Genomic DNA, 25590 nt, shown 5'->3' with positions numbered 1-25590 from the left:
TACTGTCAAAACATTGGAGAACATTCAGAACTAGAATCACATCTCTCCCTGCTTCCCAGCTAATCCTCTCTTGAATCCAGAGAGCACAAATCCTAAGAATTCTCTCACTGCAAGTATAAAATATAGGAAAGCTGATTTTTAACACAAAACACTTGACTGATCACTAAGCCCTTGTTGCAAACATGCTCAAGTTCTAATTCTTATTGCAACCTGATCCCTGAGGTATCTGCTTTGTGACAGTCAGGCCAAGTGTCACCTAGGCTGAGAGTAAGTTATTTCACTCAGAAAGACAAACTCCCTCCTATTGTATTCTCAAAAATCTTTATCTCCTCTCTGATACGAGCAGATCTGGGCCCTGAGAATGTTGTTGGTTTTTTTTTTCTGCAGAGCCTTTCCTTCCTGCCTCCCCGCATTTCCCCTCTGCAAGCCTCTGCAGCTGGGAAAAGGCAAAACAGTGGCAAATTTAAAGCCTTTGTCAGACTTCCCCCAGATGGCAATCAGCTGATGAAACCCAGGAAGATTTGTCGTCTGAAAAGCCCTTTATTAGCCTGTTGCACCTGGGTATAGAGCACCAAGGAAGATGTATTGATATTCAAATGTGGAGCAGTGCAGGTAGAAGGAGGGAGGATTTACCAGCCCCTGCTCTCAATGCTGTCTCACCTGGCAGTACCAGTCCAGTGAAAAACTGCTTGGAGCCATAACAGGGTGAAATGGAGCCCCAGAAACCTGCTCAGACCACCAGATTCCCTCAATCACCAAATCTGCTCATTCTGGTGCTTTGCTCATGCTTTGCTTTCAGTCTGGTTCTAAATATTTCTCCCCAGGGTTTATGGGGCCTGTACTGAGCAGGAGGGTGAGAGCACCACACAAAACGTGGGCATGGAGGAAACCCCATCATTGCCTCTGAGGACCCTAGGTCCCAGCTCTCCAGGGAGAGAAGGCTGCATGAATGCAGGCAGTGTTGGAGGCTGCTTTGTGTGTCAGCTGCCTCCTCTGCCAAGTCCTGGCACCCTTAACTTCTCAAAGGCTTGACCTGATGCTCATTATCACTTCAAAATCTTCTCTGTAAACGTGTGCAGCGATTCAGGAATCCACAGCACTGATTTCTCCTTAAAACCCTCACTTTGTTACTCATTGCACATCCATTCAGGATCCTCCATTTAATGGGAGAGGGTCAAGTTCACTTGGTGTGGCCCTGGGTTTAAACAGGGGCTCTGCAGGAACATTTTTAGCCCTGCATTCCCAGCCTGCTACTTGCCTGAACTTCTGCAAAAACCTCAAGCAAAGACATCTGAAAGACAGAATTTTCAATCACTCCAATGCCAAAATGGTGTTTCATTGTTCTTGAGCCGGTGAACATTGTATTAGACAAATTCTTCTGTGCAAAATTATCTTTTTCTTTCAGCCACTACATTTCCGGAACACTTAATCTAAAAGGCATCCAATAAAAAGGACAGAAGATATGGAATTTGGCACATATCTGTTTATGAAAACAGACCAGTGAATATTCTCAGACATAAAAATGCACACATTCTCCATTTAAAATCCTCCAAAGGAGACTGGAGATAGTTTAAATATTTCATTCTTTGATTGAGGGAAGACTAGTGGGAGAACAAAGATTTTCTCTCTCATGGAAGTAATTACAAACAACAAACATCAATTCCCAGATGTTTTTTATTTGCTTCTCTATTTTATTTTCAAAGAATCTGAAGTGCACTTGGCATCTCCTTTGTATTGCCTTTGATTGGGAGCAGCGTTGGCCTCTTATCTCATCCTGGATTGACAGCAGCATCAAAGCGCTGACATCTGTGAATGTCACACGGGAGCTGTGATGAGGACCCGGACCCTGGGACCAAAAATAGCTCGTTTTGGCCCCAAAACGGCGGTGCCGGAGCAGCGCTGCCACGGGGACGGAGCAGTCACCAGCAGAGGGAGCGACAAAGCCAGCTCAGAGATCCCGGCCCGATGGCACAGAGAATTTGGGGAGTTACGTGAGTTAATGGTGATGTTGTTACTCTCTCCTGATGGCAAGAGAGCCAGGTTTCTGTATTTTCTGTATTACTCAGCGTTAGAAATGCTCACACACAGCTTCCCAGCAGGGTCCCGGAGGGCTGGGGGAGTCTCCCTTAGCCCCAGGTCCCCTCCTGTGCCCGTGCCATTGGTCCAAAGTGTGGCAGGCAGAAGGGACAAGGGGCAGTGGAGGTGGGTTTTATCCAGTGCTTCCCAAGGGCAGTGTTAACAGCACCTCCCAGCAAAATCAGGTGGGAAACAATTTCACCAGTGCCAGTGCTCACCCCTAACACCCTGCAATGCGCTGCTAGCTCACCTGACACAGGCAGCACCATTGACAATCTGTCCCAGTGGCACCAACCCAGCCCTGCTGGACTGAGACAAGCCCAAATTCTGTTTCACCTCTGTGAAGGGGGCAAACCCCATCCCACCAACCTGCTGGGCAAGCACCGGAGGGGAGAGCAGCTATTTCCTCCCAACAGGCCTTCACCTCAAACTGTGCCAGCTGAGACTCATCAGGTACATCGGGATGGGCACTGGGACAAAGCCAAGAGAGCCAAGTGCCCTTTGGTCAGGTGCCAGCCATCACACAGAGGTCAGGGATGCAGATGCACTGGGGACCACACAGGGCTGTGTATCCCCCAAATCCTGGCAGGGAGCCTGGCTAGCAGGGGGAAAAGTTAGAGTAAGGACAGCACACGAGCTACTGCAAGGAGATGCACAGCCAGAGGGTTTGCTCTAGCTTCACACTGTCAAGGTCCAGCCCAAGCTGGAAAATCCTCAGGGTTTCCTGGATTTGCACCCATTGTTGGGACAGCAGAGCATCACTGCAGCTCTGTGTGATACCCAGCTCCTGCTGCAGTGGGAGCAGGGAGGTTGTGCTGAGGCTGCAAAGCTAAATTTACCCTGGCCCGGGACTCTGCTGCGCAGTGGGCAGGGCAGGGTTGGGCACTTGTAGCTGGCATGGGAATTGTGAGGTTTTTTGAGATTCTGGCGAAGCCCCAAAGTGGCTGACTCACTCCTCTCAGGTCAGTTGTTCACAGCTGTAACTCCAGTGAGACCAGTGGGTTATTTCTGATGTGCTTTGCTGTATGATCACAGCCCATTGCCCTTGCTGCTGAAGGTTGCCTCCTATCTCCGGTGGACTTTATTTAGCTTCCACTTCAAAGCTGTTCTGTAAGAGGCAAACCAAAGTGAAAAGGGTACAGCATTTCTTTTAGCTGGAGATTCCCCATCTTGAGTTATCTGGTGACTTTGAACTTGTTAGAATCAATGAACTCGTGATAATCAATGCCCTGTGCTCCCTGTCAGCTGCACACAGTGGATGAATTTGTCATTTGCTGCTAGAGATGACTTGGCATTTGTGAGTTGTGTCAATGGATGCAAAAGCAGATTCATTCTAATTATATCAAACCATTGATTAACTTAGTAATTTAGTCTTGAAGTCCTAAAGGTCCCTCTGCAGTAAATCATGCGAGTTACAAATAGAGTGCACCGAGGAGAAAGAAAGAAGTTAAATGCATTTATTAGCTTGAACACTTGGAAGGCAACTACCTGGACAAAACAAGCCCTGGCACATTTCTGCGTTTCTTCACGCTCCTCTCTTGTATTCTGTTAATACCCTACTAAAAATGTTGACTTTATCACCTCCATCCTGTGTTTTCCATGTGTAAATGGCAGGTGTGCTGTAGGGAGGCTGTCAGAGGCTGGCAAGGGCTCGGGTGCATGGAGATTTCCAATTGCCAGCTCCAAGGCTGGTCTCTGTAGTTGCCTCATTGCCACAGATCTATTTGCTTATGGAGCAGCTGTGAAACTGCAGCAGATTTTAGGTATCCATGGGAGTATCCACGCATTTCACTGTGTGGAATAATGTGTACCTGGTGCTCTGGGCAACACTCTGCAATTAGTTTGTGGAAGCTGTTTGTCTCTGAAGACCTATAAATACACAGACAGAGAACTGTGGGAGAATGAGCAGTTACACACTTGGAGCAAATGCATTCTCAGCCAGCAGAGGTTTACAGGCTGATCACATCTGCCTGCCACCCCCCTCAGCGTAGCTCCACCACTGATCTTCCTTTCATTTCACGTAAAGCTGACCAAAAATGTTTACTTTCTGCTTTCACATGCATAGAATAAAAAGGATGGGGAATTTCCCAGTGAAATCAAGGGCATTCACTGTTCAGTGACGAGCAGCCTCCACTGGGCTGTATTTGTTACTTTGCTCTCCCTCAGAGAAGGCAAAGAAAGAGAATAAAAACTAAACATTTCAGGCAGAGCTATGAATTCCTCTCATCAAACATTGTCCCCTGTGATACACTGACATCCTCTGAGCACCTCCAGTCAAAAGTTCCATTTTACAAACCAACCTTGCTCCCCAAACAACCACTTCAACCTTTCAAGACACTTTTCCCCATAAACGTTCCTTTCCCCCATTCCTTCAATTCCACAGAAAACACCAGAAGTTTGGTTTCTTTGCGCGGCGCTCCTCGTCCGGGTGAGTTCCCATCCCACCTGCGGTGCTGTTAACCCTCGGCGTGCCGGGGTCCGCCAGAAACTCGGGATGGTGGGGGATGTTTGAGTAGAAGTGAAGCAGGATCCTCCCCGCTGTGCCACAGCTGAACCCAGCGAGAGGAGGAGGAGGAGGAGGAGGAGGAGGAGGAGGAGGCGACCCTCAGGGGCAATCCCCGACTGTCCCAGCCCCGCCCGGTCCCTGCCCACTCCGTGCCCGGCCCGCCCGGAGCTGTCCCTTCAGCACCACGGGCGGGAGGGGCGGCTGGCACGGTTCGGCTCGGCTTAAAATATCCCGGGCTGGCCCGGGCAGGGCTCGGCTCCTTCCAGCTCGGCCTGTCCCGCGCTGCCGGCGGAGGGACGGGGGCTGCTTTGCGGCGGGAGAGTGGGGTGCGTGTGGGTGTGCGTGTGTGCGTGTGTGTGTGTGTGTGGGTATGTGTATGTGTGTGTGGGGGTGTGTGCGGGTGTTCTTGGGGTGCGGAGGGGCTGCGGGGTTGAGCCGCACCTGCGTGTGCGGGGAGGGGTGCACGGGAAGGCTCTGGGGGTGCAAAGCGTGCGGGGCCACGCAGAGGTGCGGGAGTGGGTGCGGGAGTGAGGAGGGAGCGGGGCGGTGGATGCTCAGGGTGCCTGCGGGTGTGCGGGACGCCTCTAGGAAGGATTCGTGCAAAGGGAGTGTGCAAAGGGAGTGTGGACAGAGCGTGCTGAGGGATGTGTGTAGGGTCTGTCGGGGTCCGCGTGTGTGCGTGCGTGTGCGGGGGTCGCAGGACAGAACTCTGTGTGGCTTTGTGCTTGTGCGGAGCGTGCGGGGCAGTGTGCGGGGCTGGGTACAGTGTGTGCACAGCGTGCAGCGTGTGCGGTGCGTGCGGGGTGTGCAGCGTGTGCGGGGTGCGCAGAGCTGTGTGCAGGGTGTGTGGGTTGTGCAGGGTGTGCAGGGCTGTGTGCTCGGTGTGCAGGGTGTGCAGGGTGTGCGGGGCTGTGTGCAGGGCTGTCTGCGGGGTGTGCGGGGCTGTGCAGGGTGTGCAGGGTGTGCAGGGTGCGCAGGGCTGTCTGCGGGCTGTGCGGGCTGTGTGGGCTGTGCAGGGTGTGCGGGGTGTGCAGGGTGTGCGGGGTGTGCAGGGTGTGCGGGGTGTGCAGGGCTGTGTGCGGGCTGTGCGGGCTGTGTGGGCTGTGCAGGGTGTGTGGGCTGTGCAGGGTGTGCGGGGTGTGCAGGGTGTGCGGGGTGTGCAGGGCTGTGTGCGGGCTGTGTGGGCTGTGCAGGGTGTGCGGGGTGTGCAGGGCTGTGTGCGGGCTGTGTGGGCTGTGCAGGGTGTGCGGGGTGTGCAGCGTGTGCGCGCCGCGCGGTGAGCGCGGGGCTGGCGGTGCGGTGGGTGCGTGGGTGCGAGCACGCGCCTGTGGCAGCGGGTCGGGCGCTGCCGCCGCACACACGCACGGACACACGGACACGGGGACACACGGACACACGCACACATCCACGGCAGAGCTGCCGGCGGGAGGAGCCCGGCCGGCGCTGCCCGCCCTCCGCCCGGTGAGTGCCGTCGCGCCGCGGGACCGCGGGAGAGACGGGGAACCGGGAGGGACCGGGAGGGACCGGGAGGGACCGGGGGGACCGGGACCTGGGGATAGCCCGGAGCAGGGGTCCGGCAGCGCGGCCGCGGCACACGCAACTTTCCGGGGAAGGAGGGAGTGAGGGACAGAGGGAGCGGGGGAGTGGCTGCGGACCGAGGCCGGGGCTGCTCTCCGGGCTGCCGGGGGTCCGGGGCTCCTTCCCCGCCCTCCCAGCGGAGGCGCCGTCCCTCCGAGGCCGGGCAGGGGCTCCCGTCGGTCCCGCCGCTGCTGCCGGAGCGGTGCCGGTGCCGGTGCCGCGCTGCCCAGCCCGGCCGCCCCGCGCTACGGCCGCTTCTCAACTAAGTTGCGGATAAGAAGCTCCCCTTGAAGGGCGATCGCTGCTCCGAGCCCCCGCTGATCCCCCTTCTCCACACGCTCTTTTGCAGGCAGGGCTGATCGCAGCTCGCCATGTCCGGAGCACTGGAAGCTGTGCAGAAGGCTCTGCCCCGTTAGCCCAGGTTACCCGGGGGGGGACTCAGCCATGGATTCGTCCTCCCCAGAACCCGGGGCCCCCCCTGACCCTCTGCAGCTCTGGCAGGAGGAGAACCAGACCCAAGGCGGGCTCTGGAACGGCAGCCAGGAGCTGGGGTGGGAAGAGCTGGAGAAGATGCTCTTCCTCTTTGCAAAGGAGCCTGTGACCATCAGCCTCACGGTGATGTACTTGCTGTCCTTTGTGGTGGGCTTCGTGGGCAACATCATGTCCATCAGGGTGCTGACCCGCAAGCGCCGGAGCCGCACGTCCAGCCTGAGCGCCACCCGCAGCCTCCTCATCAACCTGGCAGTGTGTGACCTCATGGTGGTGTGCATCTGCATGCCCATCACCGTGGGCAACCTCATCTACAAAGCCTGGGTGTACGGGGACTTCCTCTGCCGGGCAGTGCCCTTCATCCAGGCCGTTTCTGTGTCCGCCAGCGTCCTCAGCCTGACGGTCATCAGCGTGAACCGGTACTACAGCGTGCACAACCCGCTCAACGCCCGCTCCTTCTTCACCCAGAAGAGGATCCTCAGCACCATCCTGGTGGTGTGGTTGCTGTCCTCAGGGATATGCATGCCCCTCATCTTCATGAACAAACGGGATGAGATCGGGGTGGTGGAGGGCTTGCCCCTGGTGTTTTCCATCTGCAGGGAGATCTGGCCTCAGGAGAGACTCAAGCAAGCCTACAACTTTCTGCTCTTCTGTGCCCTGTACTGCCTGCCCGTCCTGTTCAACATGGTGATCTGCTTCCTGACGGTGAGGCGCCTGTGGAGCCGCAGCAGCCAGCTGAAGGAGAGCTCTGCCCTGAACCGGTCCCTGCCGGCCTCCAGGCTGAAGATCCGCAGGAAGGTGGCACAGATGGTGGTGGCCCTGGTGCTGCTCTTCGCCATCTCTTGGCTGCCCGTCTACCTGATGGACATCTGGATTGATTTCAACATCCCCAAGTCTTTGCAGGATGTGACTCCTTCTCCTTGGATCCTGCAGCTCAGGCCTTTTGCCCAGTGGCTCGGCCTCACCAATTCCAGTCTCAACCCGATATGTTATTGCTTTGTTGGGAACCTCTACAGATCAGCCAAGGAAATGAAGAGCAAATACCACCAAAGGATGGTCTCTCTCTTTAACTTCTCTCTGTCTGAAGGGACAACTCATTCCTCAGTCCCAGAGCTGCTCTCTTACCGGAGTTCAGTGGAGCCTGCAAGGAAAGGACCCTCCAGCACCCCCTCCATGGACAGGAGATGTCAGGGAAGTCATGGCCATAAGACCAAGTGTGGACACTTGAACTCCTGCCAGCATCCACCTCTGAATACTGTCTCCAGTGAGAACACTTCCTTGTAATTCTGCTCAGGAAGTGCCACTCATGCCCTCATCTGCATTCCAGGACTCTGGAGATCTTTCTGAACCTGGTATTTTAATGACAGAAAAGAGCTTTCTTCTAATAACTCTTGATACCATTTCAAAAATGCTGTGACAGGGAAACAAACAGGTAATGAGATAAAAAGATGATGTATTTTAACTCAGATGAAATTTTAAGACAAATTATTTTTACTGGGGACAACTGGGTGTGCAGCCTGTTGCCCAGTCAACAGTCACATAATTAGGCAGATCAAGTTCCCAACGAGTGAGCTCTCCCTGCAGCTCCATCCCTGGATGCAGAGATGCTGTTTGGGTACAGCAACGATTTGACTGCTTGCTGCTGCTCACACTTGCTGATGAAGAGCAGTGATAAGAGGCACTCTGTGCTCCAAATCCATCAGTTGTAGTTGCAAGCAGTGAAGAAAAGCTGGAAACAGCATCATAAAAAGTAATAGTAAATGGAGAATTTCACACACTTTACCACTTGAGATTTCATTGTCTGCTCATATTGTTTCACTCCTCCACGCAAATAAATTCTCCTTATTTGAAGAGACCATGCCAGAAGTACTAAAGCAACCATCACCATTCCACATTTTGGAATTCAGAAGGGATAATGTGGCTCAGAGGTAATTTAGGAAATGAAACAGGAAAATATTTTTTTGGGCACCAGCTCTCTTTCTTACAGTGGTGCTCCTGTGTATGGAGTGGAAAGAACTGGGCATCTATTAACATGATTTGCACTTGAAAAACCAGCCTTGTTCAGCTGTGTCTGTACCAAACAAAGTCAATGGCATGTGAAAACAAAAATAGAAAGTGGTTTATAGGTAATAAAATCAGATACAAGCAATGCAATGCTGTTTGTCTGGGAAGGAGCGAATCAAAGTGCTTGCTTTTCCTGAGCATCACAAGTAGGTTAAAACCTGTTTTGTCCATCTCCTCCTTTAAAGGAGACTTTGATAAATAAATGGTATACTTTTATTCTGTTAGCATTGAAAGACTCCAGTATAGCTTGAGCATTCTGTTGTTCTGAGCACAAAGGAGACCTTTCTCCCCAAGGTCCAAGAGAAAACACATCAGAAAACAGATCAGGCAACAGGTAGGAGACAAAAAATGTGCAACAAAAATCCAAAAGGATGGAATGATACCAGAGATGAACCCTTCGCTGCCCAATGCCAGGGGAGAGAGCCCATGCCCAGATGCTTGTGCCCCAGCTCCTGGCACAGCAGGTTTGTCCCCTTAGCAAAGCCCAGACTGAAAACAGCAGCGTCCCTGTGAGAGGATTTTGAATTTAAAGGAACTCAGAGGCTTCTGATGACTGGGGGCTTTATTATTATTATTATTATTATTATTACTGAACAAGGGAAGGATGTTTAAGGAAATCCAAGTTTCATATGATATCCTGCTGCCTTCCAGGGTGCCTTTTGTAGGCAAAAAAATAGAGATAAGAAAATAGCCATTCAATGTAACCCTTGTAATGATCACTCAATAATGTTTAATGTTGACAATGATCTGCCTGGGAAGTGAAAGATTCCTCCTTACCAGGCAGTGCCATCCACAATTTGTGTTCTCTTTATATGAATGAACAAGACATTACAACTACCCAGATTTATGGCTTTTATGTGTGCTGGAGATGAGAGCATCTGCATTTTTGCAGGTGATATAGGAGCGTACATACTGCCTGATCTTTTAGTAGCTGTGGAGAAAAGCCTGTAGAGATTTTATTTTCTCTTTCAAGGCATATTTTTAGGGCTGGCAAAATGTGGCAGACTGAGGAGCATCAAAAGGTCACTCTGAATGCCCACTGATTCCTTGTCTGTAAAAAGATGTTCTCCATCCCCAGACCAAATGTAACACAATATTGTAACCCCAACATTGCCCTGACCTGTATATTTAATCCTGCCCTGGATAAACTACAATGAAGGGACCACAGAGCTCCATTCCCTGTGGTTTCCTGGCTCTGAAAATGGACAAAATCAAGTGATGCAGTCAAAGATGCAAGATATTAATATTTTAAAATATCCCAGAGGAGAATTCTTTTCTCTGAATTTGTGTGCTAATGCCTGGGTCCTACCTGGAAGCCTCTGTACCCTCCATGGAGGAGGAATACCAGGAACTGTGTTCTCATTAGTGTACCTGGGCCTTCCCCTCCTGACACAGGTGCCCGTGCCTTCCTCCAGCCCCACAGCACTCCCAACCACTGAAATTCTTCACAGAGGCAAAAGTCACTTCCACTTGGCAAGGTTATCTCCTCTCCACACTTCTAAATGTATTTTCCAGTTTTGTTCAGTGTCCCTGTTTTCCTATAATAAAGTCAAATTGCTCACTTAACTCCTCTTTGCCTCCTTGGTTGCCTCTTCTCTATCCCCCCACACTCCAACCACTTCTCCACTGTCTCTACAGTGAAATCTCCCCCTGCTTTTCCCTGTTATCTCTCTCTGCCTGTGAATTCCCCTCACTCTAATGACCCATTCATGTCTTCACTCCCCTGATGAAAAATCCCTTTGTGCTGTGCTGATGTGAATGGCTCCTTTTGTGCTGCAGACACCTGTTTGCTGTGCACAACACTGATTTATTTGGCAGGGCTTTACCCAGTGGCTGCCAGGTAGTGATGGATTTTGGTCACTCTCACCCAAGGGTAAATGAGAAGCAGTGAGGTCAACGTGGAAGCCACACAGCATCCTGTGAGCTGCCCAGGCTCTGGCAGGGATTTTATTAACCTGAACAGGTCTGTGGAGCTCAGCAGGGCCTGGCTGACTCATCCTGGATCCCAGAGAAGTGAAACCTCAGCATTTGGGAAGGTGGCTTCTTCCCTCTCCTCTCTGATAAAAGATCTCTTTATATTTAGGGCTGATAAGACATCTGAGCGTCCTCCAGGCCACACAAGGTCCTTGTTTCAGATGGCAGGTGCTCTGATAGGCATTCAGGGGACTCCTGGTCCTTTGAGGAGCAGGGAGCAGACGCAGCTCTGGCTGGTGAGCACAGATGGTTTCCTCACAGGAGCTCCAGCCAGACATCCCATACTCGTTGTGTGGTTGAGGAAATGTGTTTCTCTCTGACTGTGCCCAGGCAGACTGGAAATGTGAATTTTAGGCATCTCAAGGACAATGTTTTCCCACAGCAATGCTGCTAATGCATCTCAGTCCCACTCTTCCCCCGTGGGTCTTTCTCCTCTGCTTTGCTGTTCAAATCAATACAGGCATTTTACCACCTTACAGAAATAGGATGTTTAGAACAGCCTTCCTTAGAACCACTGAATCATTTAGGTTGGGAAAGACCTCTAAGATCCAACCATTAACCCAACACTGCCAAGCTCCCACCAAACCATGTTTCCAAGAGCCACATCTTTTAAACCCCTCCAGGGAAGGGGACTCCAGCACAGCCCTGGGCAGCCGTGCCAGTGCCTGAATCCATTTGCTGTGCTAAGGTCTTACAGCAGCTGCTGCTCAGTAACCCTCTCCTATTCCATGATCTGTTCTCTTACTGTCAGCACTGCCTCAAAGATGTGACAGGTTTGTTTTCTGGGAACCACCAGGGAGATAGAAAAGAGAAAAATTTTTGTAGCAGGTGTCATTGAGGTAGGTACAATCATGACTGCTCCCTAGCCTTCACATGGAGATTGATGAATCACTGTTCCTTCTAACAAAATACTCAGGGGAAGCCAGTGGAAGGATTATCCAGGATGTGTGAGGGCAAGCAGCTCCTCTCCTCCCACTGTGGCAGCTGCTGGGCTCACAGGCAGAGCAAGTGGTGAGGGCTGAAAGCAATAACATGTCCAGGAGGAGAGGACCCTTCACAGCAGAAAAGGCCATCAGCAGCTCTTTAAAACAATGATGAAACTTCTGGCCTAGAGCACATTGGGTGTATAAGCTGTGATTTCCACTCTTGCTCCTTCCCAGAACGTGCTGCCAGCCCTCACTGGGAGCTGGCTGTTGGGCTGAGCATTGCTTGCTCTATTCAGTACCCTTGTTTTTACATCCCTATGGAAAATCCTTCCACATTAAAGAGCAAGGCAAGAGCAGGGGATGATTTCAGACCTGGGAAAATGTGATCAGTGGTAAAACTTTGCCAGGCAGAGTCACCTGGAGGTAGGGCACGTGAATGCTGACGGAGCACAGGCTGAGAAATGCTCACTCAGGCACTGCAGAGTGAGAGCTGAGGAGCCCCAGGGGATGGTGCATGGTGCCCACTCCAGTGCAGCACCACAGAACCAGCTGCTCCATCCCTCTTCTAAACCCATCAGCCCTTTCAAGGGGTCAGCACTTTCACTGCAACATCCCAGAAAGAGGAATGCCCTCCAAAGGGAAACTCCTGCCTGCTGGTATTTTGGGATTTTATACATTATTCTTACAGATGCTGGCATGCAAAACAGGATGGAAGCTGGCTGGAAAGTTATCCACAACATCAGCATCATTCCTCCTGCACTCCCTTCAGCACAGCACATCCCACACACAACAGCACCTGAGCTCTTCTGATGTGAAAAAACTAAACAGTGAAATATCTAAAAGAACAGAGACTGCAGGACTTGCCTGGGTTTCCAGTGTCTTGTGATGCCCTTGCCAGGAATCAGAGATTTATCACTGTGAATCTTCTAGGAAAAACCAGTGCACCTCAGTTTACATTTTTGATTATATTTGTCATGAAAATAAATCCCTGTCAGCTGCTAGAAGAGCAAATAAAAGAGCAGCTATGAGCAGGTACATCCAAAGAGATTGGTGGAGCCCTGTGGGAAACTCAGCCTCCAGGAAAGTACTGGCAGGCACAGGGATCATGTAAGACTTTCCCAAAATGTCTGGGGATGAATGATTGCTGGTTAGGTCAGCCCAGGGGTACAGGAACTGCAGGAGTTGCTTTCTCTGCCTGCTAAACACCTTTAGGGCAAGTCCTCAGACTCAGAACTGACACAACACAGCTGCAAAGTCAGTGCAGCCTCATGTGGCTGCCACCCCCAGGCTCCTCTGCCAGGCCCTGAAGGAGGCTCCTGGCTGCCCTGATCCAGGGATTTCTTCCTCCTTCATTTGAAACAGCCAGGAAATATTTTAAAATATATCAGCAAAAAAATAAAAAAAAAAAAAATGGATGCAGCACTTGCAGAGAACTTTTTACTTTTTTCCAAGTGAGGGTTCTACAGCAGAGTGTTCCTGCTTGGTGTCTCTTGCTGATTGCAAGGCACCCCCAGAAGAAATCAATGCCTGGAGTGCAGTGGTGAGGAGCTGCTCAGGACTGCCAGAGCAGGGGGCACTGATTGCCTTGGGATTATCCTCACCCCATGGGGAGAAGGGGAACTCTCATGGAGCTGCAGCATGACCTTTGCTTTTAAACATTTTCTACATTCAACCTTTTCCTTCTTAACTCATTGCACTCTAAGACAACAGGTTTATGTTGCACGCTGAGGGGTGGGTGAATTACCCACGGATAATTCATTTTTAAAAATACACATGAAGTATTTCTGCACCTGAAAGAACCAGGAATTAACAACTTGTCCCCACATGCCCTACCCTTGTCTCTGGGAGGTTTTATGGCACATAAAATGCTGTGTGCACTGTAGGATAAAATCACTTCACTCATTCCTTTACCTAGCAGGCATTTCCCATGCACAGCCTTCTGCCAGGTGCTCTGGGGCCCATCTGCAGAGCAGTGAGCAGTGGCCTGCCCCTGTCCCTGCCAGAGGTGGCTGTTCTGAGGCTGGCCAAGCACCTCCAAACAAAAGTAGCAGCATCCCTGGGTGTGCAGGCTGCTGCCTCAGGTGCTGCAGAGCCTCTGCCTTTCTTAATTTTCCACTTGAGGTGTTTTCAGTCAACCCTCCTCTTTCCTATCCTCAGACATTCAGCACAAGAAAGGAGCTGCTGAATTAAAGGGCTTTGTGAATGAGACTTCAGGCAGATGGATCCCATCACCCAGTGCTCACAAGTCCTGGGCTGCTGTTTCTTAGTGTGAGGAAGGAAAATGTGGCAAAACATTCAGGAAATAAGCTAAAAGATAAAAAGGGGAAGGAGAGAAAGTCCAGACAGTGAAATAAAACCATCTTAAGGCAATTACTGGGGGAGAAATAGATCTGCCAAGGATATTAAAGCTCTCATCCACCTGCTAATCGCTTCTGATAAAGGTCTCAGTGGCTAAACTAATAACACTATTAAATCTGCTGTAATCAGTACCAGAGGCAGCCCAAGGATCTCAGAAAGTCACATGCCTGCAGGAAGACCTTTTCCAGCATGGCTGGGCACAAGCACAGCAGGTGAGTGGTACCTGCACCTGTGGGACTGGGACTCAAGTCACCTCCCTGGTTGCCTCCCCCAGCTCAGAACTGAACCTGCAATTCCTAAGGCTGCATCCAGCACTTCTGCTTTGTCTGGTTGTTCCTCTGGGCTCTGGCAGCACGGGAGCAAACAATAAATTCCTGCACTGCCTCTTGGTACACGTTGGTATTTGGAGTGGGCTGACTCACAAAGCTTCACAAAGGTGGGATGTGCTCCTGCAGGAGCTAACAGCCCAGCACAGCCCCTGGCAGAAAGGCAGCAGGGAGATGATACAAAATGGCAAAACGATCCAAACTCCCCCTCCCAAGTCCTCACAGCAGGGGGAAGGCTGCAGTCTGCTCCTCTGTGAGTGGGAAACAGATTATGGGGGGACAACGAGCCCTGCAAGGTGCCTGTGGTGAGCTGGGACATCAGGCAGGAGGTGCAGAGGTGCATCCATGCAGCAACAGCAGAGAGGGATCAAGAGTTTGTGCGAGAGCATTTTCGATGCCACCTCTCCAGCAGGGCTCCGACTGCCCAGCAAGGCAGTGGAGATGCTGCTGCTCTGCAGCAGGAGAGAGCACCAGGCTCCTTGCTGCCCAAAAAATGCAGATCCTGCTTCTCCTTCATCCCCTCCCCACCGCTGTTGGCTTCAGCAGAGTTTCTTCTGATTCACACCCGCAGGAGATTAGAGGGAAGCACACAGTGAATGAAATAGTGCCAGGGTGAGGCTCCTGTCACATCAGCTGCTGTAATTCCACAGCCTTAATGGATCTACTCCTAATTTACAAGTGAGAGCTGGACCTGGCACCACAGGCTGAGTAAAAAGGTGTCATTTTTATACAGTCAAATTTATATCTGAAATAAATACCACATTAGATCTTTCCAAGAAGTCTGAGCTGCAATGGATTCTTTTCTCTTCCTGCAGAAAGGTGAAATTCTTGCTAGTGGTTTCATTACCCTCAGGTCTCAAGGCTGCACACTTTTTGGCCATCTGCTTGTTCCACACAGGCTGTCAGGGGCCAAAATGGGCAGCTGGGTCCCCCAGCAATTTGGTGTGAGAGATTTTAAGCCCCTTCCTTGAGGCTGTTTTTTGCAGGGAATGACACAGTCCTGATGATGTGCAGCTTCTTACAGCAAAAAATTCAGATAAAGAAGAATAAATAGTTTTCCAACTGTATGGGCTTTTCTTGTAGACTTCAGAAATAAGGAATGCATAAATATGAATATCATTCCAATTACAGTGTAAGCATATCAAGCTTAGAACACCGTGGTCCCTCCAAAAGTTGGTGAATATCTGTGTGATCACAGGCTGTGAATGGAAATTCATGGCTTAACCAAGACCATGTCACACAGGACCAACTGTGTGGATTCAAATGGATCTACAGACACACATCCTGGAAGAAAAACACCTACAGCAGCCACGTTTCTGCATCTGCAAGCACAGCGTGGGAACACTGAGTAGGATGGGAAAGTCTTTGCTCTCAAATAACAAAATGCTCTTTTTGATCTCATCTCCTTAATTCTCTTCCTGAAGTCCAGGCATGACAGCCCAGAAGCCAGAAAGCTGCCAATTTTGTCATGGAAACAGCAAAGCTTTTCTTCAAGGCTCAGTGCCAGAGCTGGAAGCCAGAACTCCCAGAAACAGCAAACAACTCTTTCCCAGTCTTTGCTTCATCAAGCAAAAAACAAAACTTGGGAAAACGGGGGGGCAGTGATGGATGTGGGGGTCTGAAAGTGCTCATGGAGCAGCTCCCCTTCCTCCAAACCCACTGCCAGGGGAAGCCAAGAGAGGCTCTGCCAGGGCACGTGGGATGCTCCTGGCTCCAGGCTGGCTTGGCTGCAAAGGTACAACACAACTGGACAGCAAGAGCTTAAATTTTCTTGTCTGCTGTCTTAAAGCTGCCTAACCAGAGGCAATCTCTGCTGCCTGCTCTTGTAGCACAGAAACAAGGGCCACAACCCATGGACTGCTCTCTGCTGGCAATTAGAGGTGACTGGAGGAAGCTCTCAGGGCATGGCACTTTCTGTGTCCTGCTCTGTGGGAGCAGAGCTGTGCAGTGCTGGTGGGAGAGCTCCAAAGGAGTGGGAAAGAGAAAAGCAGTGTTTCATTTTGCTGATAAGCTTCAGCATGTTTGGTCCAGCAGCCTTTGCCCATGGGAAATCTTTTGTTAGATTATTGCTGTGGGGTTTGTTGGGGCTTTTGTTTTTCCCCAAGTCCTTTTCTCAACTGTGAGAAAAGCTAAGAATTGTAATTTTTGTTCTTTGGCATGCTGTGCTGGATAAGAGAAATCTGAGAACAAAGGGGTGAGGTGATGGAGTGCCACCCTGAAAAAAAGACACAAAGCTGAAAACAACACAGACAGTGAAGCAGCAAGAAGGAACCTAAACTATGAAACCACAGGTGAGCACTTCTGCTAGGAGGAATTGCTCAAGTGCCAAACAACCAACACGGGGACTACACAAATTTGTCTTCTTTTATATGCCTCACCTCTCACAATGGGATGGCCTGAGATGGTCTGGGATGGTCTGGGATGGTCTGGGATGGTCTGGGATGGTCTAGGATGGTCTGGGATGGTCTGGGGTGGTCTGGGATGGTCTAGGATGGTCTGGGGTGGTCTGGGATGGTCTGGAGTGGTCTAGGATGGTTTGGGATGGTCTAGGATGGTTTGGGATGGTCAGGGGTGGTCTGGGGTGGTCTGGAGTGCTCTGGGATGGTCTGGGATGGTCTGGGGTGGTCTGAGGTGGTCTGGGATGGTTTGGGATGGTCTGGAGTGGTCTAGGATGGTTTGGGATGGTCTAGGATGGTTTGGGATGGTCTAGGATGGTCTGCTGTTCGCACAGGGGTGGGGAGGACTGGTCCTGCCAGTCCCTGCTGTCCTTTCCACTGCCTCTCCAATGGAAAAGGGTCCCTGTGCCTCCCTTGTAACATCACAAGAGCCTCAGCTTGGCTTGACTTCCCTCCTTGAGGAGGTGCCAGGCTTTGGTGCCACAAGCTCCACAGCCCATGGCTTCTGTCCAGGACACAAGGGGCTGGAGCCACACAGGCTCCATTGCAGGGGCTGGACCTTCCAAGGGAATGGGATCTGCATGGGTTAGAAAGCATGGCTATTTAATTGGTCCTTTTTTTGCTCCTAGTTTTATTGCTAGCCATTTAAATTATACAAATGAGGTTTTATCTTGTTTCATCCCCAGAGAGTCAATGCATTAAACAAAACATTAAAATATAATCATGGAAACTCTCTCATATATATTTATAATGTCAGAATTGCTGGCATTAATGCAGAAGTGGTTTCTTCACACTTATCTCTTCTCTGTTTCTATATCCAAAATATACAGCACACAAAAGATAAACACATTAAACTGCCCAGCCATTAACACATCTGCCATCCAGAAATAAATTCAAGGAACAAATTTACAAGGAAAAGCCAGTGAAGGAGACAAACACAATTACAGTGATGTGTCTCCACCACTGTCAGATCATTAAGGATGATGGTAAGGGAAGTGTCATTCCAAAGACTCTGGCTATTTTGGAGCTGTTTCCAACATGAAAAGCACCAAGGAGAGAAAAAGAGCAAGGTGGAAAACCCACAGTGACCCAGGGCAAACAGGCTGGTTTGTTACTTGTGCAGTAGCCCCTAAAAATACTGGGCTACAACTGGTACAGAAAGCAGGATTTAGCCCAGATTTTCAATAGTTACACCCAAAATACTTCCAGTTTTAGAGAGAAACAAGACACCAAGGGCAGCTTTCAACCACATTCTACAGGAGAGGGGTGTAGGAAAGGGTGAAGGTGCTCAGAGCTTCCCAGCACCAGCAGACAGAAGAGCCACCACTTGCTTCAGCCCCTCTGTCACTCTTGAGCTCCTGAAGAAATGCTCAGCTCCATCTTAGCCAGTTTAGTGCTGCTTTCCCAGACCAAATTCTGCCCTGGAAAGGGGCCACAGTCAGGATGCCTCCCCAAGGGCTGTGAGGTGGTGGCAGAAGCTGTCACAGCCACCAGCAGCTGTGGATTCAGTGGGGTCTCCATCGAAGTGCTCACCAAAGTGAAAATCAACCTCCGCTTTTCTAGGGTCTCACTCCCTTCTCACATTCCCCTTGCCTGACTGTTTTTCCAGGGGAGGGATTACTGCAGCTTTATCCCAGGCTGATGTATCTAATCAGGGAGCCAATCTCTCCCTTGCACCCCAAGCACCAAAGCACAGGCACAAACCCTCTGGCACACACTGCTCAGCTGGGGCATCCTTGCACCCCCAGCAGCAGCCCCAGCACTGCACAGCTTTCCTCCCAAGCCCCTGGAATTTTAAGGCAGGAGCTGCTCTCCAGCACACCAGCACAATAATCTGCCTTATTAAGAATCCCTCAGGCTCCAGAGCCCATTTTGGGCTGATGCTTTACTCCTGTTTGCAGGTGGCCAATGCCTCCTTGATTTGTGAGTAGCCCTGAGCCGCTCACAAAATTCAATCGAGCGCCCTTGTGGGGATCACTCCCACAGCCACACCAAACTCCAGGGAGGTTTCAAGGAGTGACCAGCCACAAAAAGCTGACCTTCTGCATCAATAACTGCTGCTGCTAAAGCTGACTCCTCAGACATTAGCAAGATTGACTGCTGCTCCCCACCAGATGCATTGATGCCAAGTGCACCTTGAGTGTGTATTAGCAGTAAGTTACTGTTGGTACCTCTCAGTTTCTTCCATCAAAAAGCAATCACCCTCCTCTCTTTCCCCATGGCAACCAGGGTTTAGTAATCACCTCATCACCTATTCCAAATTGAGGCTGTAATACATGCTCTCAAAGACTGAAAACTCCAGTCTTCATTAAACTGCAGGTATTTGTTACTCACCCAGACAAAGCATCTTCCAGGCTGCATGTGGATAAATGTTCAAACTCTGGTTTGAAGTATGGTGGGATGAGAAGGGCAGAGAAGGTAAATATTTAAACAGCCTCCAAAAGGAAAACCATGCTTTGAGACACAGGAAACCAAATGCTCCACAGGTGAATCTTCCAAGAAAAAAAACAAAAGGATCAGGAATTAAATATTGTGTTTTACCCACAGGGGAGCCTTCTCTCATATCTCTTTTTCTGGCTTTTGCAGACAAGTTGACAGCCTGAATTATCAAAGCATTTGTGCTACACAGGAGGGATTCTCATTTGGGGGCTGGTGCAGCAGAAGACATCTAAGATGGAAATAGAGCTCACCATTTGTTCCTTTGCTGCCAGCTCTGGTTACAAGAAATGAGTTTCTAAAACCTCCAGCCTGGCCAGGGGCAGAACCATCAGTGGATCTCTCACTTGCAAATGTGCTGCTAAAGGAGTAGAAAATAAAGAGAAAAGATTCTCAAGACATGACTGAAGGTGCTGAGCACTCACTTACTCACTCCTAACATTTCTTACCCAGAACCACTTGTTTCCTAACAATAGATTCTGTCCCAGTAAAAAATCTGAGCACTGAATTTTACTCAAAAAATTTGAAAAGCTGGGGAAATTATATAAATTGAAAAATTAATGACTTCAGTTTAGGGTTTTTTTTTCCTAAATATTTGTACAGCAAATATGATGCTAATTAGATGACATGATGAAAATAGGGAAAAATTAAAGTATAAATGTTTCCTGTGACAATATCACAAGCCTGGGGGAAAAACTCTCTGTAGTGGTGGAAGGAAGGAATTCTGCTGGATCCTAAGACACGTGCAGTGATTGAAGCAAACTTAAAATGCCTCCGACAAGAAACCGCTCATGTGAATGTGCTACTTGGTGGCACCATCTACCGGGTGTGACAGAAACAGCTGAGCCACGGAGGAACTGGAGTCAGAGGCATTTGCTGTGCCCAGAGAGGGAGCAGAACAAGGTCAGGGCGTGAGGTGGGACTGTCAGGGTGTGGGATGTGCAAAAGCACCTGCAAAATCCAGAAGAGCTCCTGGCTCCATCTCAGAGCCTTCCCTACCAGGTGAGAGACTGCTTCCCACAGGATCTCTTCTCCTGTAGTCTTCAAAGAAAATAGCAAAGCAGGGTACCTGTATTGTCATTCTGGTGACAGCACACGAATCCCATGCTGGAGCCCAGCTAGGAAATTCTGTGTGCACATTTCTCCTCCCTCTTCCGAGACCTATGAACCTGAGAGAATTTCCAAAGAGAAACGTTAAGTAACTGGTTTTGAAACCTCAATCCACAGAGAGGACAGGATGTGGAGCCAACTCAGAAGAAAGGTTTGAGTTCAAGCCTTGAATGCCTTCAAGGCACACAGTGCCTTCACAAAGAATGAAGATACTTCACAGAAGTCTCTGCCAGGCTCAGAGATGGTGATGATTCATCCTTGTGCTCTTTGGTGGCCCTTCTTTGGCAGACATGAAAGCACCCAGCCCCTCCACCATGCCAGGGCTTGGCCTCCCATGCCCTGCTGCCCCACATCCTCAAGGTCAGCTTGAATTTCCAACAAAACTCCTCCTCCCAAGCCCTGATCTCCCAGGCACTCATGGAGTTCACCTCTGCTCTCTTTAAAGCACCTTCCATCAACAGGAACAGACCTCACGGCATCCACATAAAGGATTCCTGTTCTTGATCTTTTCCTTTCAATTTTCATAGATTTTATAAAGATTTCTCAAACACTCACACCTTGTTCCTAGAGAATGACATGCTGTGCTAGTCACTGAGTAAGATAAAGTCATGAGCAATTGCAAGAAGATGATGCCAATTTGGCATGGCCCTCTGTTAAATTGCTTAACACTAACCCAAGTTTTTCACAAGACTGTTTTCAGATACGTGCCCAAAAAACATGATTATCTGGATTCAAACTCCACCATCACAGATTCTGCAGATTCTTGGAGAAATAATACACTTCTCCATGACATAGTGGCCCAGAGATCCTTAGGATGATATAAAATTAATAGAAGTCATGTTTTTTTCCTGTGTCTGCTGCTGCAGTGTGATATCTCACCAGACCTACTGAAAGCTATTAGTGCTTCCATGTCCCAGGTTCTGATGACAGCTGGGAGTGTCACTGTGCACTGGAGACACTCCAGTTACCTGGGAGTGGACTCTGGAACATCTGAAATGGTCGTTCATTGGATTTTATCTCATTGCAGCTCTGTAGAAAACTGCCCAGGATTCCTAGCCCTTACCTGAATTGTACCATTCTGTGAGCAAACCCATTTAAAGAGTAATGACAAATGCAAAACCAGCTTGAAAAGAACCCAGCATTCAAATTATTGACTCTCTGGGCTCTATAAAGACCATTTAATGTAATTTCCTTTCTTCTGTAACATATCCCAGGCACAGGCAAATTGAGAGGTTTGGTGTTTTTTTTAGGATGCAGCTTTGAAGGCTGGTTGATGGCTCAGCAGAATCAGGGCCCTGCATTCCACGCCTGCTCACATCAAGGCTTCAATACCATGTCTCAAGGACAAAAAAAGGGAATTTCCACAGGGAATTGTGATGTAACAGAACAGAAGCTGTTGATTGTCTTTATGATGACCTGGTGAGGTACTGGAATCTTCATTCCATATAAATGGAGCTTAAATTATTTATAGATGAGCTACTTCAACCACCAATTTTTGCGAGGCATGAGGGAATTCTAAATTTCACCACATTTCCCAGCTGGAGATAAAAACAATCTGGAAAAGATTTTCTGCTGACTTCATGGTGATTTGGAGCTGTAGTTTTTTCCTCATGCACGGTGTCTGTCACAGGTCAGAGACATGGATATTGTTACTTACATCAGCTTTCATTTAGGTGAAAAAAGCCTTATCTCTGCTCTGACCGAGACTCCTCTGATACCTGAGCTCTTAAAGCAAACAGCAAAACTGGATTTTGGTGACCTTTAAACTTGAATAGTGTTTTTTTTTAAAAAGCATGTAGCAATGGTTCTATTTTTGTTCCAGCCATTGATGATGACAGTTTTGCAATGATTTATTTCTATTTTTAAGCCCATCAGAAGGATATTATTTGAGACGATTCGTGTATCTCCTACAGAGATATTTTGGTACTTTGTTCTTAAGATAGATAGGGGTAAGCTGAGCTCCACAGAGCTGCATTTCACAAACTAGGGGAATACAGAAAAAAAACGAACTTGTGAGAATGCTTGCTGAAGATTCTGTTTATCAGTTGCTGCAGAACGATGACAGAACATGGTTTAGTAATACATACTTTATAATACCAATCAATAAAGTCATTGAAATATTTAAGGCATTTCTTTCATGTTTTTCTTTTCATTAGAAATTCATATTAGACACTAGACACATTTTTTCAAAGCACTCGAGAGTTGCAACGTTTTTTAAAATGATACAAAGCCTTTTCCCTCTCCTGTCTTATCTCAGCCCCTTTGTGTGTCTCAGGGTTCTTAGAGCACAGTGCACTTAGAAGCCATTAGTCACCTATTGGCATATTTGGGAGGCTGATAGCTTTGAAAATCTGATCCTTGTGAGCTCAGAGTGCTTGGTCACATCGGGTGCACGCAACACCAGATTACCTGGCAGCACAAATACAAAGTGACAGCAGGATGTGGACACGACTGCCTGTCCTCACTGCTGAACCGGCCCTGGTGCTCAGCACCATGACAATGCTGACTGAAGTCAGAGCTGGGCAGACTGAGATGGCAAAACACCCAGCCTGGTGTCTGCCTCTCCAGGAGCATCCTCCAGATGCAGGCAGGATAGGATTCTTCAGGACAGGACTTTCTCTCCTAAGTCAGCTCCTGGCTACAAAGAGCACCAAGGCATTGCCTGGGCACTGCATGTTTGTGCTCCTCAGTTTCCAAGTGCTGTTTTCAGGCTGCCCCTTGTCACAGACATATTTTCTGAAAAATCCTTAGCTAGGATTTTTTCTCCTGAGAAGCTGTGAAGCCTCAGAGGAAAAGAAAAACAATAATTATCTGTTGCTGTGGAATGCAAGGGGTGCATCTTGGATTGCTCCATGTGAGTTGTTTCTACTTGATGACCAATCACATGTCCAGCTGTGTTGAGACTCTGGTCAGACACAAGGTTTTGTTATCATTCCATTCCTTTCTTTTCGAGCCTTCTGATGAACTCCTTTCTCTTTTCCTTAGCATAGTTTTAGTATATCATTTTCTTTTACTACAAAATATATCATAAAATAATAAATCAGCCTTCTGAAACATGGAGTCATGATTCTCATCTCTTCCCTCGTCCTGGGACCCCTGCAAACACAACCACAGCCCCTCATAGCAGCAGGAACTCTCCTCTGACAGTGGCTTTCCAGGTCCCCCTTTCTCAGTGAAACCTGGTGCTGGTGAGAAATGCCAAATGCCCATGGCAGAAATTGCTGGAAGTGCTGCTCACCCCTGTCTGCAGGGCACGTGGCAATGAGAGCTGGCACACTGACTAGAAACAGGATTCTCTGGAGGCTTTGCTTACCTGGGATTCTTCAGCTCCATCCCTGCCTTTCTCACCCTTCTCCACCAAACTGGGATTTCTCCATCATCAGCAATGAGAAAGAGAGAGAGGGAGAGAGAGACAGAGAGAATCCATCATGGATCTGTCTTCCCAGCTGATGCTCTTTCCAGGCACGCAGGGAGTTTGCTCTGGGCTCGGCTCTGTCTGGGTCAGTGGTGCCATTGTTCCCTTGTTATCTGACAGAGCTCCACCCCACAATGCACAGCCTTGTCCTCTCCATCACCAGCATCTCCTGAGCAGGGGAGTAGCAGGGAGATGTGCTCTCAGCCAGCTGGAAACAAGGCAGAGGAGACCTCCACCAGCAGCTCCAAATCCACAAAACACTTGGGCAGCAGGAGCAATCTGCTCTCTGGAGGATGAGAGAGCCAAGACAGACCCAAACTGGTGGCTGATGGGATTTGTTTTCTTGCCTGATCTTCTTCTGGATCATCCCTGTCCTTTCTGCCATTCCTCTTCACTTCCAACTCTACTGCCCTTTGTGATACTCATCCCTAAGATCAGCAGCTCTTTGTTCCTATCCTTTCTTCACTCTTTCCAGTATCACCTTTTCAGAGGTGCAACAGGAGTGACAGCAGTGGAACAATTCTAGAGTTTGAAGCCTATGGTCAGAAATGAGATACCAGGATGTCCTGTTGCCTCCCAATGAGTCTGACCCACCAAAGTACCAAATCTAGGCTCCTGCATCACTTGATCCTCCTGAAATATTTATGGTCTCCCAAAAAAGTCATTCCTGGTGCTTTTGCCTCCCCGAGGCGCAGCCGGATGAGATTTCCCAGCTGGGCACTAGATGGCAAAACATCCCGAGAAAGGGAATTTCCCACCTCGGCTCCCTCGGAAGGGGCTGCGGGGAGTTTGGGAGTCTGAATATGCAGAAGTTGCAAATGCGAGCGCGGAGAGAGAGAGAGAGAGAGGAGGTGATTTGTATTCCTGTCCTACCTTTGGGCAGCAGTGTTTGCGTACATGCGTCTGAAGCTGTTTCCTCCTCTGCTGCTCTCCCGCTGACAGATTGTGGCCACAGAGCTTCAAATATGCAAACAGCAGCCCCTGTGAGGGCAGAGCCATTTCTGTTTGCAGGGATGCTCTGGTTCCTTGTGCAGGCACGGGTCAGGGGAACGTGCAGTGTGTGGCCCGAGGATGCCCCAACCTTCAGCCCTGGCAGCGCTGCCATCCTCCTCCTCTGGCAGCTCCAAAGCAAAGAACAGGCCATTTCATAGAATCATAGACTGGTTTGGGTCAGAAAGGACCTTAAATATCATCTAGTTCCAAACCCTCTGCCATGGGGAGGGGTGCCACACCAAGATTTTGTTGCTCAGGGCCCCATCTGTCCTTGAAGGTTCCCTTGGATGGGCATCCACAGCCTCTCTGGGCAACCTCTGCCAACCCTTTTAGCCCCCCCCACCTCTCCATGCCCTGTGTGACTTTTTCCCTCATCTTCTCATGTCCCCTCTCTGGTGGAAAAGGTGCAGATGTTGCAACCTTGAGGGGCTGAAATCCTGTGTCCTTTACCCAGCAGGTTCTGCCCTCCACCATTCCCTGCTTTGCCCAGTTGCAGAGTCCAGAGCAGGTGACTGAAAGCTCTGGAAAGGGACAGGTCCTCAGCTCCTTGTCCTCATGATTCCCTGCTGGCAAGAGCCATCTTTTTATTCCACAGTGATCAGCCCCTGATGGAACTCAGGGACCAGGAGACTCAAAGGGATGTCTCTCATTTTGGCCTTCCCTGCCAAAAGCTCTCCTTCCCCAGCTATAAAACATCCAGCACTGGGCTCTGCTGGCAGGTGGGATCTGGAAGGAGCCTACAGATAATTGACCTCAAAAGCTGCTTTTTCCTCTCCTTGTAGCTCTCAGGATGTGAATTCTCACAGGGACCGCTCCTGACTCTGCTTTTCCACAGCCCCTTTGCTCAAAGGCCCTGCAGCAATTTAAGGTGCTGATTTTGCAGATCCCAGAGGCAATACTGGCCAAAATGGGTGACAGCAGGCAGGGCTCAGCTCTCCAAACC

At 49.5% G+C, this 25590-nt stretch overlaps 1 protein-coding gene across 1 annotated transcript; it reads left to right on the top strand.

The window, feature by feature from the left end:
• Positions 1-5921: 5921 nt before the first annotated feature.
• LOC136563511 (galanin receptor type 1-like) lies at positions 5922-10279 on the top strand. Its single transcript, XM_066560951.1, has 2 exons — positions 5922-6043; positions 6510-10279. Exon 2 carries the CDS (start codon positions 6605-6607, stop codon positions 7931-7933), a length of 1329 nt encoding a protein of 442 aa, XP_066417048.1. The 5' UTR covers positions 5922-6043; positions 6510-6604; the 3' UTR covers positions 7934-10279.
• The last annotated feature ends 15311 nt before the right edge of the window (positions 10280-25590 follow it).

The sequence above is a fragment of the Molothrus aeneus genome, chromosome 16 (genome assembly GCF_037042795.1).
Source record: "Molothrus aeneus isolate 106 chromosome 16, BPBGC_Maene_1.0, whole genome shotgun sequence".
Classification (NCBI taxonomy): domain Eukaryota; kingdom Metazoa; phylum Chordata; class Aves; order Passeriformes; family Icteridae; genus Molothrus; species Molothrus aeneus.
Note: the sequence above shows the minus strand (reverse complement) of the source record. Positions and strands in the feature narration are given on the sequence as shown.